This window comes from Phodopus roborovskii, unplaced genomic scaffold, assembly GCF_943737965.1.
Source record: "Phodopus roborovskii unplaced genomic scaffold, PHOROB, whole genome shotgun sequence".
Lineage (NCBI taxonomy): Eukaryota > Metazoa > Chordata > Mammalia > Rodentia > Cricetidae > Phodopus > Phodopus roborovskii.
The window spans coordinates 12,023,163-12,038,540 of record NW_026126588.1 but is presented as its reverse complement, the minus strand read 5'-3'; the positions used below and the strand labels follow the sequence as shown (position 1 = coordinate 12,038,540).

The 15,378-nt window shown below is 39.6% G+C and overlaps 1 protein-coding gene across 1 annotated transcript in view; it reads right to left on the bottom strand.

Moving 5' to 3' along the window:
• Positions 1-15,378, bottom strand: part of Lmbrd1 (LMBR1 domain containing 1) — a 70,468-nt gene that overhangs the window by 29,392 nt on the left and 25,698 nt on the right. The window contains exons 4-8 of the mRNA XM_051204258.1: positions 14,332-14,429; positions 13,275-13,342; positions 8,833-8,921; positions 5,948-6,021; positions 92-217 (exon numbers count right to left, since the gene is read on the bottom strand). Coding sequence (XP_051060215.1) covers positions 92-217; positions 5,948-6,021; positions 8,833-8,921; positions 13,275-13,342; positions 14,332-14,429 — 455 coding nt within the window. The remainder of the gene's footprint in view (positions 1-91; positions 218-5,947; positions 6,022-8,832; positions 8,922-13,274; positions 13,343-14,331; positions 14,430-15,378) is intronic.

The following is a 15,378-nucleotide window of genomic DNA, read 5'->3' as shown; positions in this document are numbered from 1 at the left end:
GTGCCAATGGCAAACTCAATGGCAAACTGAGACCATGGCGGATGGCACGGATGAGGTAACTTTATGCTTCCAATGACAAGCCGGAGCTCACTTTTGATCGAATCACTTGGATGTGCTGTTCCAGTTCTTCGATGTCCTCAGTGTTCTCCAGGCGTTCGTAAGCAGCGTTCCTTGTGCCTTTGATCAGGTTTAAGGGTAATGCTGACATGCCATACGCCTGAAAGGAACAGGTACATACTTTAATAACGCTACTTTTCAAAAATGGCGTCCTTCAGAGTAATAACTTGAAACTGAGTAAAGGTGGTCACGGAGCATCGTTCTCCTATGGCCCTGATAACACCTATCATCTCAGAGTTCTTGTACTTTCTCCAGTTCCACGAACGCAGGTATGCTTCTAAAAGGACTCAGCCAGACTTTATCAGAGTGCTAAGTTACAAGTTCGGACTAATTGCTAAAATAGTATGAGTTAATACAACAGCTGAAGAACTTTTTGTTAGTATAAAAATAATTTTCTCCAATTACACAGAGTAAACCTTTAGAACATATCCCTGATATTTGATGAATAGACTAATTATCTATATACAACTTAATATTCTATGCACAAATAACCAAACCTTTAGTAATCTTCAAATATATTTCAACATTTCCAACATTAAAAATAAACATACCACCCAGACATATTCCGTTCCCTAATGATATTTCTTATACACTTTAACATAAAACTCAATGGCATTTGCTGTGTTAGATTTCAAACTCAGGACAAATGGCTGGGGTACCTATGTAACACATCAAAGTAAACCTGGACAACAGGTTCTCCCTGCATCCCTCAGTCCCTACCTATTACAGGACCCTCCTCACTGGCATACCTGGCCCCCTATCCTAAAACTCTCCAGCTCAGGGGCTGGGCTGCTCTTCCCTATATGATCCAATCATTTTGGTTACCTGCTCTCTTTGTACCTTTGTGCCCCTTGCCTGCTGCATCTGGTTCCCTTCCCATCTCTCTCCCCTCCCCTCTGCCCTCTCCTCACATGGCCCAGCTCAGGGTCACATCCACTCTGGACTCTCTCAGAGGTCCCTGCCTCTAGCTATGCTCTCCCTCACATGTACAATAACCCTTCCCCTCCATCACACCAAGAAGCACTCAGGTTCCTATTCTTTTTTATCATTCAGTAAGTGGCCATTATTCAGAGACACATTAACTTTCCGTACTTAAGAAGCATTGACATCTATTACCTTGTGGTTACAACAACGGACTCTGAACCAGACACAAGCTTGTCATCTAAAATCTCTTTCATATTTCCTCTAAGGGCAACACCATAGTCCTTCCTCATTCTCCCCTGTAGTTAGGAAGGGGCGTGAACTGGGCTCCTCATTCTGTGCTGCACAGATGAGTTCTTTAACAAGTTAACTCCACCATTGCTTCACTAGGAATCTATTGTTTCAGTCACTATTTACAACAGGCACCCAATTCAGTCTGCTGTCAAAGCCCAGGCTATGTACATTTTCCTGACGGTTATGCTGGCCTGACATAGCTCATTTCTACCTTCTATGCTGTTTCAAAGTGATCATTCTCTATCCACATCAGGCCATGTTATCGTCTACTTAATAGCCTTTAAGAGTCTCCAGGACTCATGAGAATAACATTCAAAATCTAATTTATGACCACGAGCTTGAGTTCTCGTAGTAATCTTGCATTTCCATCATCTTGTAAACCTTACCCCACCAGTCTCAAAACGCTCTAGTGACCCCCTTCAAACTCTGCTATGTCACCCGTTCATACCCGCCCAGAACACCACTTACTGCCTTGTCTCGTTAGGACATTTTCAGTGCATTCCAAGTCAGCTGCGTGACACCATGCCTGAGAAACTTCCCCTGATTTGCAAATGTGCCCAGCTTATTATAAACAACAATGTGCAGTTAACATTATTGGCCTGCCAAACTTGGCTGATCAGGGTTCTAAGCCGGAGCCGAGGAACGAGAGCAGAGACCGTTTGGCATGTCCAGATGTGGTCCCAATTCTTTTTCTAAAGAAAGAGTGTCTTTAGTCTAAGTGTTTACTAAGCTGATACCATAATGTGCCTATGAGGACACTACTCGATTAAAGACCTTTAAGAAGAGATACCTCTTCACAGGGAGTTATTTTCTTACACACACTGATTTACTTACCAGAAGAGCTGGTGTGAACTAGTAAGTATCGTCATGTAAAGTACTTCAGAAAATAAAAATACTCCTGTGGTAACAACCTGTTTTAAAAGGACACCAGGGCACTCCAATCTCGTGGAAGTCTCACTGAAGATAGCAAATAGAAGACAGTAACCACTGGCTTAGCTACCGAGCTGTGTCTTGCTTCTAAATTGCATGTTTAAGTTTCAATGATTATCAAAATTTTAACTAGAATGTTTAGATTTTAGTAAACTTGAAATAAACATTTTAAAATATTAAGGCTTCTAAATAATCTTTTGAATGCAACTTCCTACTTGGGGGTGGGGGTTGTACAAAAGCACTTTTATTGCTTACTACTGCCCTCCAGTGGATTTCCAGGAAATTGGCAAGTCTAACAGGATAGGAGTTTAAAATGCTTCTAGGTTAGCTCTAATTGCCTCCAATTTTTGTTGTTTTGTTTTGCTTCCAAGAATATATCAACAATCAAAGTGTTTAAAAAACATTATGTATAAAGTTCAAACATTTCTTCCATGCTATTCCACTGCTCAGTTTAGAATGGAAATTTTTCTATATATGTTACTCCCTTATTTCGAATGATGTTTCCAACTCAAACCTCTTGGATTTTTGCTAAGGTTCAGCAACAACAAGCACATGTAGAATAAACAAACGCTCACCATGCACCGTAAAGCCCATAACTCAATGGCACCTGTGCTGTGACTCAGGCCTTCCTCATAAGGCCACATCCATTTTCTCACGTTTACTGTCAGTGAGGTCTGGATATGCCCTGACACTGACCATCTTATAACTGCTGAGAGACAGAAGTCATGAAGCAGCAGTATCCCTAGCACAATCACAAACTCAGTCCCGGTTACAGAATAGTCACCTTCCCTGAGTTACATGCATCGCTGATATAAAATACTGCGTTTAACTGCCACCTGCATCTCTACAAGACTTCCAGCATGCATACAGACCAGAGGAGAACAAAGAAGCAGTTTTCTACTTAAGGACTGCCTTAAAGGTGAGACAAAAAGCAGCAAAACAATGTAAATGCACAGAATGATGCATTAGCAGCTTCAAAGCAAACCCCAAATATGAGAGCAGAGTACTCCAAAAGACATAGACTATTAGTCTCAATAGCATGAAAAAATATTGAGCTATATTTGTCACTACATGTGGCCACTACAGATCCCAAACACGAAAGCAGATATCCAAAGCAGGCAGATCATTAGTTCTCAATAACATGAAAACTACTACACATGGCCACTAAAGCCAACCCATATTAAATGTACACAGGGCGGGATAATATGTGCTTATTATCTATGAGCACCTCGGAGGACATTTTTAAAGATTCCCCTGATAAGCATGCAGTTAGCAATCTTGTCTCTATGCACACGACTGACCATATTTTGTATGGAAATATCTTCATTCAACATTTCCCCACTTGGTGGCACCAAGGAATTTACAATATCTACATAGATATGTATTCCCAGAGGTTTCATTTGTTAAATCTGAAAAGTATCAGATCCCCTTTCAACTTAAGCTTAAACTAATGAGCAGATTAAAATAGGCTCTCATTCTAAAACTGAGTGTGCGATGACATAGCTAATCCTTAAGACACAGTACAATGTCAGAAGCTCAGTGAAATTTAAATAATCAACTAATTTCTAAACTAAATTAAATCATATGAAATCCACATACATATAATTTATATGTTTATAACATATATAATATATAATATAATAATATATTATATACACACACTGAGATGACAAAGTAGATTAGGGAATTCTTGAATGTGAGATACACAGTAAGAACCTCTATTTTATTGTGCATGAAACCCACACTTGGTTGGTATAGAAATGACTGTAACTTAATATGAAAACCAGTTGTAAATTCTGGAACAGACATCATTTTCCAATTAGCTGATTATTTATATTCAGGGTCAAAGTACTCTATATCCTAATATCCCACTTTGATACTTAAGATTAAAATCCCCTCCAGCTGTATAAATATCTACCATGCCTTCTTTCACACTATTTTACAAGAAAGACCAATCAAGCCTTTCCATAATGAGGCTGGAAAAACTCTGCAGCTCAACTGTAAACAAATACAATAGTTAGTAACATTACTAACCTATTCACACTAAAGGCACTCATCTACAAATGGTGGGGTATTTTTGTTTATTAATTTTCAAAAGAATTGGTGCAGTTTCTGATTAGACTTTTAAGAAAGTTAAGATTACTGCCCATTTCTACCAGGGAAACACGTGGTCAGACTCAGAAGGCTTGCGCCGTCTTAAGAATCCACAGAACTGTGGCAGACTCCAGCAGGATGGAGCCTAGGCCTTTCTCGGTTCTTGGCAGTGGCATTCCATGTCAGTTTTCTCTTTGTCCGTTCATTTCTCCTGGCTAACCTTTCATGCACTGCTTATCTCATTCCCCTGTAATTACAGAGCACTTGCACAAACGATACACCGGACTTCACAAGCCTGGGGGCTTTTCCTATGCCCATTTAACCGAGAAGACACACACGCAAGAAAGTTAAAAAACAAACTCACAATCAGTATGGCAGACCAGCCAGGGAACACTGACTAGAGCCCCAGGTCTGATGCCGACTGGTTTACAGTTTGTGGCTTCTTCTCAGAAGACGAATAATTAACATGCTAGAAACATACTCTGTGAGGCAGACAGATAACCACCCACAACTAGCAGATGGCAAACTCCTTATGTATAATACATTAGAACACAGAAAGCTGAAAGTGAATAAAAAAAAAAAATTAAGTACCCAAATAAGCACCTCAAGACATTAAAATGTATGTTTCTTAGACTATTTTTAAAAATTATCTTCTTTATGCGCGCATGCATGCATGTGTGTGTGTGTGTGTGTGTGTGTGTATTTGGACACGTGTGTGTTTAATTAGTGGGAGTTTGTCCTCTCTCCATCATGTGGTTTCCAGTAATCAAACTCAGAATTGTACTCTTGGTGGCAGATACCTTTACCCACTAAGCAATCTTGCCAGCCCAAGATAGCTTTACTATGTATGTAAGAAAACATGATTGATCGTGTAACATAACTTGATTCTGCTACTATAGTAACAACCCATTTCTTTTATGCCTAAAGAAAGACATCCAAAAATGTTTCCAAAAGAACAGTATTTCCCATTTTTATATGAATCAAGAATGCTCTGTGCATAATTCCATTAATCTTAAAGGCTTCCAGATCATTTAGATGTTGCTTATACATACAGCTCATTGGGAAAGGGTAAGAAAGAGCATTGACTATGGCCCCTTCCTTCTTAATTGGACCAAACCAAAGAGCAGTCTGTATATGTGGCAGTCATTTACCACGCCTTCTATTTCCAGGAAAAAACTTGAACAAAATCAGCAAGTTAGAAAATACAGCACCAGGAACTACGTACTAGAAGAGTGTCAGCATCTAATTGTGAAAGCACACGCCCTGACAGAACACATCTATGAGCTAATAACATATTGGTTTACGTGTAGTTCAGGGCTCTGGCACATACCAGCACTAACTGCACTATGGTACAGGGTAGAACTAGTTGCAATTCACAAGTTGTAAGATTCATTTCTCAGTATTCACTTTGCAAACAGGTAACTGTGACCAAGTCACTGAAATGCATCATCCTCTCAAGGAAGGAAGTCAAGAGAGAGCTAAGAAACTGAAGAGGAAAGGATGGAGAGCAGATTACTGAAGCACAAAACTGAGGCGGGGCGGGGGAGGGGGGTGATGCTGTGACTAGCTCAGATAGTCCCATTGCACTTACTGTGTAGGTGATGGCAGCCAACATTCCAATCAGGGTCAGAGAGCTAATGGAAAATGACAGCGCAGCTAAACCATCTGTGGAAAGTGAGAAAACACTGTTAATGTACATTTTTACTACTCTAGTGTTTACATTTATTATAGCAATATAAAATATATAAATCAGGCTCCTTTAGGCATTATGAAAGAGTAAAACAAACATATATTACCATGCCCTTCAAGGGCTAAGCCTGTTCAAGAGAGGAATTTCTAATGAGCTCTTTATAAATTGATCTTCACACAGTCCTTTAGATCAGCTAAGATGTCTTTTCTCCCACCTTTTAAAATTAGGAAGAAAAATCCATTTAACTGTTGGACCGAAAAGGAAGTCAGTAACATATCAGAGGCATAAAAGGATGAGGATAAGAGGGCCTGGGCCTTCTGCTTTGTGGCCCCTTGTGTGTGCTGAGGTGTGTGGAGTATATGTACGAGAGAGAGAGAGAGAGAGAGAGAGAGAGAGAAAGAGAGAGAGAGAGAGAGTGTGTGTGTGTGTGTGAAGACGGAGGCACAATGACACAGCACCGTGTGTCTTGCTCTCCACTTTGGTCGTTCATTGAACCTGAAGTTCACCAGTTCACCAGCAAGTTTGGGGGGCTCCCTCCCCGTTCTGCAGCCATTTGTGCTGAGGGTACAGATCTTTTCCGCTGGTGGCAGGGACCCATGCTCAGGCCTTCCTGACTGCACAGCTGTTACCCACCGAGGTAGCGCCTCCCCAGCCCATGCCTGGACTTCTTTGTCATACTACACAGGAACACCCCGCCCTTCTCTTTTTTCCTGCCTTTCCTTAGTCTTGATAACTTGAGGTTAATTTTTCCTTAATTTGAAAATCTCATTTTCCATGTAACCTAAAATCTTTAGAGTTTATTTCATTTTCTGTAAGATTTATTTTAAAATTATATTTAAATTTGTTGTTTTGAGAATTTCAGATGAGTACCGTATTCACATCATTTCCACCTGCCCCTCCAATTCTGCTCAGGCCTCCAGCCTCCAAACCGGCTCAAGCTCTGACCTCTTCTATCATTATGCACATATACAGACATCTAAGCTCATTTAGTGTTGCTTTTGTGTACATGTATTTAGGGATGACCTCTTGGAATTGGATTACATGGTAGAGGTTCATGCCTGGAGAATGATTCTACTCCTTTCAGCAGCTACCATTTCCTAGCTCTTCCCCCTAATGCACTGTCACATCAACTGGTACTGAAGGGAGATGTCATTCTGTAAATATGTTTCTCTTATTGATTAATGAATAAAGCCCTGTTGGCCAATTGGAAAGCTAGATAGGCGGGACTAGGAGACAAGGAGGATTCGGGGAGAAGTAGTAAGAGATTCAAGACGTAGAGACTTGAGAGAGTAGCAGTCCGGACCCTCTCTCTGGAAAGCCAAGACCACGTGGAAACACTTAGAATAATAGAAATGGGTTAATATTTAAGAAAGAGCTAGCCAATAAGAAATGCTAGTAACAGGCCAACAGCTTTATATCTAATATAGTGTCTCTGTTATTTGGGGCTGACGTGGCTGTGGGACCAGGTTTGTGCTAGTAACAGCACTGTCACCGTGTAAAGTTTGTTTGTTTTGGCAACCATGTAATTGAGATTTCATGTATGCAGCATCCCTGTCATGTGTAAAGACAAGTAGCAGCAAGTGTCCTGGTCCTCTGGCTGTTACAAACTTTCCACTCATCTTCAGTGGCATGCTCTGAGCCTTAGGTGTAGGGGTTGCAGTCTAACTGAGGAGGGGGAAGGAGGATAACATGAAGGGAGAGGAAGAAGGGACAGACAAATATCACTAAGCATATTTCATTTTTTTAACTTGAGAGGATCAGCTTGTACACTTGGCAGGAAAAAGCAAAGCAAACATGGGCCAAAATTATATTGAAATTCAACCTAAAAATTGGGAATAATATCTGTACTATCTAGAGATAGTGGTGTACGCCTACGTCCTCAGTACTGGCAAGAAAGGACATGAAGAGCTGGAGGCCATTCTGGGCTACATGAGGAGGTGAGAGCATGTGCTGATTAGATTTTTGGCAGCTTAACTCAAGCTAGAGTTACTTGGGAAGAGGGAACCTCAACTGAGAAAATGCCTCTACCAGCCTGTCCTGTAAGCAAGTCAGTAGGGCATTCTTTTCATTAAAGCCTGATGTTGGAGGGCCCAGGGTACTGTGGGTGGTGGCACCCCTGGGCAGGTGGTCCTGGGTAAAAGAAAAGCAGACTGAGCAGGCCACGGTGAGCAAGCCAGTACTCAGCATTCCTTCACCGTTTATTTCCACTTCCTGCCTTGAGTTCTTAGCTGCCCCAGGTGCCTACTCATACATGGTACTGGCACAGATGTGGCAGGCATTCTCTCACACACACATACACGTGTGCATGCGCGCACACACACAAACACACAAACACACACAACAAATCTTTTTGAAACTAGATTTTACAAGTCAAAGATATGTCAACTCTGAATATCACAGAAGAAACAACAAACTTCATAATACCAAGGTAGGTCTGGACAACAAACTTTATAATACCAAGGTAGGTCCGGCATCCAGCTTACAGTTATTTTAATAAAGTGGAATATTACACTAACATATTTAGACTAGCAAAATATTAATATTACTAGTAATCAAAATGATTTGACCACAGAATTCTGTTACGCATTTAAGAATATTCCTCTATATTTAGGCTAGCAAGATGTCTCCTCATGTTAAATACTTGGCACACGAAGGTGATGTAAACCAACCCATTTAACTAAAGGATGGTGAAGTTGAGTTCTTAGGAAAATAAAAACTCACCATTTTTCATAAGATCCCAAAGAACACAAAATATGAATTACTTAAAAACTGTTTTCAATACTTACGACTACTTCCAAGTTCTTCAAACAGGAACTTCACCTTTTCCCACTCTGTGGAATTTTTGTTGCTAGGAAGATTCAGTGGTACAAAAGCACTACAAAGGAGAAAATAACTCTAAATGCTTCAAAAATAAGTGAAATAAAAGGGTCTGACATTCACTTTTCAAATAGGCTTTTTAAAAGGAAAGTAAGTTCTTCCAAATACTCCCCCTGTATCAGACACAGAGGTGTGAGGACTTTCTCATCTACATATGAAATGCACATATTCGTTCTCAATGTCGGATTAGCAGAAAATAAATGCAGACAATTATTTCAATATATTTATATGTAGAACTGAAATAAAATGCATGAAAATAAATAGTAAACATCATACAGTGAAACTAGAGATGGCTTTTTGTCTTTCTTCTTTTCAGTGTCTTTTAAGATCCTACCCCATACAAATGATAAGCACACTTTTCTTCTGTTTTCTAAGCTACAAGTGACAGGAACACACTGAAACAGAAACACAGCTACAAAAGCTTACACTAAGAAAAAATGGAAAACAGAATAGACAATTTGTTTTCTAGGCTAGAAAAATAAACCAAGATATAACACAAAACACAGACGTCTCTGAGAGAACATACATGGGAAATCACTCTGAAGGATAAAAAATACTTTTCATACCTCTTTTCTAAACTAATTTAATTATAAGAAAAGCAGTAAGATGCATCTGACTTTTCACAGAAGAAATAATGAATATATGTTGAATTCAATATATATAAATGAATATATGTTGGTATGTTAAGGTATCTGTATTGAAAATATTTTCCAAAAACAGCAATTATTTTGAAACTTTAGTTTTCAAAACTTTTACTCCGGTTCTTGTTATTTGATTCCTAATAGGTTAGCTACAGATGGAGATCAGTGGTACAGAGTTTCTCAAGGTTTGGTTAGCATACCAAGGCCCTGAGTTCAGTTCCTACCTTGTAGAGGGCAATTCTAACTACTCACAGTGCCTTGAGTCTTCTTAATCTTGAAGACTTTAATTCTCATCACATTTAGAAAGGAAAGTAATTACTCAAAAGCACAAGCATAAATGTAAAAAGTTTGTTTATTATCCAGCAATAAAATCAAACAGAAGCAGCCTAACTTTTATAAACTATATATCAATTTAACTAGTAAGATTTAATTAACAGAAAAGAAAGCAAGAAAGGACTACTTATATAATAGCCTTGTTATTTTAGCATAACTTTTTCTGGATAGCCCACAAAGTGTACTTTGAAAACATTAGTCAGGAATACACACTCTGTGGGCATAGAAGAAATATTTATTAAAAAAATTCATTTAAGTACGATTAGAAGATATACTACAAATACTTGAAAGTAGTATTCATTCTCAAAAACTCCACTGGGTAATCAAAAGTGTTGTGCATTGTCAGAATAAACAACTAACCCTAGCTTCGAGGAATCTCACAATAGAACTTCTGAGGTTGGCCTGTTCAACAACACTAGAGTAATGGAGTTACTAACCCAGAGGAAATGCCAAATGACCTGAATTTTTAAAATAAACTTTAAAATACAAACGTTAAGTTAGAGTGACTTAGAAAATATAACTATTTTGATGAAATCCATCAGAGACTTATCACTCATCAGTTCAGGCAGAAACTAGAGCAGAGATTCAAAGGTCTTCCCAACTACATCACCATTGGATTTATCACTAAGAACACAACCAAAATAATTTTATGAAACGAGAAATATGACTAGGCAGATGAGAAAACAATTCTGTAACTAAATCCTAAACAATGAGCAATTCAGTAAAGGCAATAACGGTCAATGTGCACTAGTACAAGTTTAAATCTTTTTTTTCTTCTTTCCAAGACAGGGTTTCTCTGTGTTACAGCCGTGGTTACCCTGGAACTTGCTCTGTAGAACAGGGTGGCCTTGAACTCACAGAGATCTGCCTGCCTCTGCCTCATGAGTGCTGGGATTAAAGGTGTGCACCACCACCACCTGGCTAACATTAACTCCTTAAATGGGCTAGGCTAAGGTAAGATGGCTGGAGAAAACAGATCACAACCAACCACTGCCTTCTGGAAATGACAGGACCACTGTACTCCTGAACTCACAGAAGCTGGGGTGGCTGCACAGACCCTGCACGAGATAAAGCCAGCCCAAATCCGAGCATGGCATAGGAAGGGGTTCAAGAACACCCAGATGTAACTGAGGCTGTATGGACAGCTGATGGCCTCCAGCTGAGGGAAAGTCAGGTTTTCTTAACTGATAGGTTGACCATGCTCCAGCGGACGGCTCCGCATGCAGAAGTATATGAGGGGCACAAACTGGGGTCCATAAAACATTGCATTTTTAAAAAGGGGGAAATATGAAGTTGGGAGGAGGAAGGCAGTGGGATAGATCTGGAGAGAGTGAAGGGGAGGATTGTGGGTGAATTTGATCAAGTATATTGTATGGAATTCTCAAAAAATTAATAAAAAGATTAATTTAAAAAGGCAAGTGAAACCAATGAATGATGTCATAGCATCAGTTTTGAGAAGACAAAGCAATTAATAAGATTATCAGGCACTTATGTAGTAAATGGTAATGATTGTAGTTTAACAGGATAGATGCAGCCAAATCAAATCAGTATCTTCTTAATTTGCCTTTCTGAAAAACAGCAAATACAGAGCCCCCATTTTCCACAGCCACAGTAGCAAACACAATGGGAACACATTAAGATTAGAATTCTCCCTCTCAACCTGAAAAGCTGCTTAGGAAAAACATTCTAAACTCCCGAGTCGCTGAATTAGCTTAGTTCAGTGTGTCACTGGGAAGAGGCAGAGAAGGGGCTAATCAATGACTTTTGAGATACAAAACTGAACAGATGAATTTAGCACAATCAAACACAAGATTTTCACCTCCTACCGTATCATGTCCTCTTTCTCTTCTCAATGGCTCATCTTGTTTCTTCCTGCTCTTGAGAAACTACTGTCTTAGACCCTCGCCTCTCACCTGAATCGCTGTTGGCTTACCTGGCTGATCTTGCTACCTTTTTAATACCTCACTTCTCAAACACAGTCCCTAAGAGGCCTGTCCAAGCACCCTGTATAGTGCTGTAACTTTAAACCAGTCATGTATATTATCTTTCCTGGAGTCACCAGCACCCATCTCCACTATCTTATTGCTAAGTAGAATAAAACCCACTTTCTTAAACATTGCACACTAGACTCAGAGCCTACATAACTGTCTAATATGATGGGGTCATTTGAAACATCACATGTAGTGTGTTGGTTGTCTGCTTGTTAGTTTGAGGGGAAAGGTCGGTTTAAAGTCACATACTTTTTATGTCATTCTTCACCAAGTGGAGCTTGGGATCCTTGAAAGAAGTGAAGATACCAAACAGTTCCCTCCACATAGCATAGAAAAAAATGACACAGTACAAGGTGGCTATTTGTGAGCCAGGCAGAACTAACTTGCAAGACCTAACTTGTCAACATCTCGTTAGCTTGGTTTTGTGGGACTCCTAACAGTGGGAGTCGGTGTCTAGGACTTTTTGTCTGCTCTTGGGACTCTTTTTCTCCTACTGAGTTGTCTCACCCAGCTTTGATAAGAGAGAGGGTTTGTGGCTACTCTTACTGTACCTTGTTACATTGTGTTCAGTGGTTATTTCTGGGAGGCCTGCTCAAAGCAGGGAAACGGAGGGGGAGAAGAGGTGGGGGGGGGGGTTTGAATGCAGCGAAGGGGGGGTGGGGACAGAGAAGAGTGGGGGAGGAGGGGAAACTGCACAAAAAGTAAATTTAAAAATATTCTCATGAAATTCAGTGAATCACTTAAGTGAAATGTATGCCTTCTCATTACCGTATGTATGAACAAGGCATACATCCACCAAACAAGGACAGACATCAGATACACGTGTCAATGTGCAAAACTTCGCTGACATTTCTACGGAAACAATAATGATGAATTCAGAAAGGAACTCACTGACAAAGATTTGACAGGAGGGTCAAACATAGGAGCTCTACAGACAAGGGTTTTCATTTTAACATGTGAATGGCATGCATGCCCATGGGAGAGCCCTTGGAGCTCACTCACAGGAACAGCTGTCCTCTAAGAAGGTCCTGCCACAATCATCTGAGGAGTCCACACTCAAAGCCCTGAGGAGTCGCCCAGAACACTGTGGCGATAGTGTTAACATTGGAACATCACCAAGAACTGGACAAAACACCATGTACAAAATACAAATATACTTGTGTGAAACCAGTAATAACAGAGGTACACGACGGGATGGGCTAAGTGGCGAGAAGCTACAACCAGTGTTCACTGTGACTCCATACAGTGGTGACACAAAAAGCCATGTTTGATTTTCTTTTCACATTTTGTTTTGTTTTCCTTGCCTAAATTTTTGTGAATGAACCTTCCCTTATTATTACTCAAATAATCCCCCCCACATTGACACAATGAAAAATCAAGGCTTACCCAATGAGAAGAAGAAGTGAGCAGATCAGAACAAATCCCAGAGTGTACTTGAGTGCCGTTTTAATTTGCTAGAGGCCAAGGGAGAAAACATCTTATCAAGCCTTTACATAAAAAGGTATTGTGACAGTGTAATAATGCTCTCTTTCATATCAAATACACATTTCAAGTCAAGAGTGCAAAGTTTCAATTGTTGGATAGAAAAGCCTTCTAATTTAAAGGAAACTATAATCAGTAGTCTGCATCTTAAGTGTCTTTGCACGAGTCTAAAATCTGGCATGGTCAGACCTTTTTGAAAAGCAGAGCACTGAAACCATAATTAGCCAGTAGGCGAAATTGTCCAAAGAGAAAAATATTCCCCCAAATCAACAACACTCGACACCTATGATACAATTACCAAAACCAGTGAAAAGATTAAGCAATATTCTATTTGTTTGTTTTTATTTACTTTATTATATTTTTTTTAAGACAGGGTTTCTCTGTGCAGCCCTAGCTGTCCTGGAACTCACTCAGTAGACCAGGCTGGACTCGAACTCAGAGATCTGTCTGCCTCTGTCTCCCGTGTGGTGAGATTAAAGGTGTGTGTCACTATGACTGGCTAAAAATAAATAATAGTCTTAATGTATGTACATAGATGTTTATGTCCACAAAATATAAATACATAGCAACTATATAAACACATAGATGTTTTGCTACATTTGTAAACATAAATATATACAAATATAAATCACTATGTAGCCAGACTGGCATTCAACCTGGCAATCCTCCTGCTTCTATCTCCCAAGCGCTGGGATCACAAGGGTGCACGGCTTTATCTAACTTGTGTGTGTGTGATTTAAGCCTATGTACGACATTTATCATGGCAGGCACTATTCTAAACAGTTTATGTAAGCTAACTTACCTAACCCTCTATTCTATAGAGACAGGGAATCAAGGCTCAGAGAGATTAAGTAGTTTTTCCTAAGTCACCCAAGTCATCTGGGCCTAAGCAAGGGCTAAAATAAAGTCAGGTGGAGTCATCTTTTTGACCGAGATGAGCCTTCTAGATTGAAACACTCACAGTGCATTTACTGGTGTCATCATCATCCTTTTCTTCATAGTAGAAGTAGACAAAGGGGATCCAGAAGAACACACAGAAGAGTATAACAGAATACAAAGCTGTGGATGAATAACAAATGGCAAGATCAAATTTACCAATGTGATGTTCTGCATTCCTAACTGTTTACATATATAGTATTCAAGCACCCTTTCCTCTCCCGTCCTAAGAAACCAACAAATGGATGAGCGTAATATATAACAACACAAGTTAACTTTCAGGCAGTGTAAAGCAAAATTAATGACGGTAAGTGTAGAAACTAACATCCAGGTTCTTATGCATACAGTATACAAACCTGTACACTGTCTCATTTCAATCGACTTTTGCACTCCTTCCAGCCCAACATTTGCCAGTCACTCTGTTAAGTTAAAGAGCAAGCTGAAATAATACAGACATTTTTATAGAAATAAAAATATGCACTAAATATAAACACAGAATTAAATAAAACAAGGAAAAGAAAAGGTAAGAATAGCAATCAATCAGTAAAACTAGATTCAGAATCATTTGGCAGGAATTAACTTTCTGCTTTAAAATAATGTTAGGGTTGAGATATTTTCAGGTAGTACAATATTTAATTCAATAGAAAGCTTAAACCATGAGCAAAGATCCGGTACATTTATGAAGTAAAGAAAACAATGTAAGTAACTCTGAGAGACTTGAAACCCCATGAAACCTGTTTTTAAAAACCCGTATATGAGCATTTTCTTACACACACACATAAACTCAAGGAAAATAATACCAGGGCGGCATCCTAAACCAGTTAGCAATTAACAGCTATCACATTCCTCTGTACAAGGAAGCAAAGCTACCTGCTTACACACTGACTACTGTACATGGGAAAAGAACAGGTTGGCAAGGACACAGAGGAGCCTGTATACTCCTGTAGGAATGTGAAACGGGCCAGCCACCATGGGAAACAGTATGATGCTTTCTCAAACACTGAGAGTTACAACTATGAGTGAATGATAGAAAGTACTTCTGTGTATGCATCCAAAAGAATTAAAAGTGTTG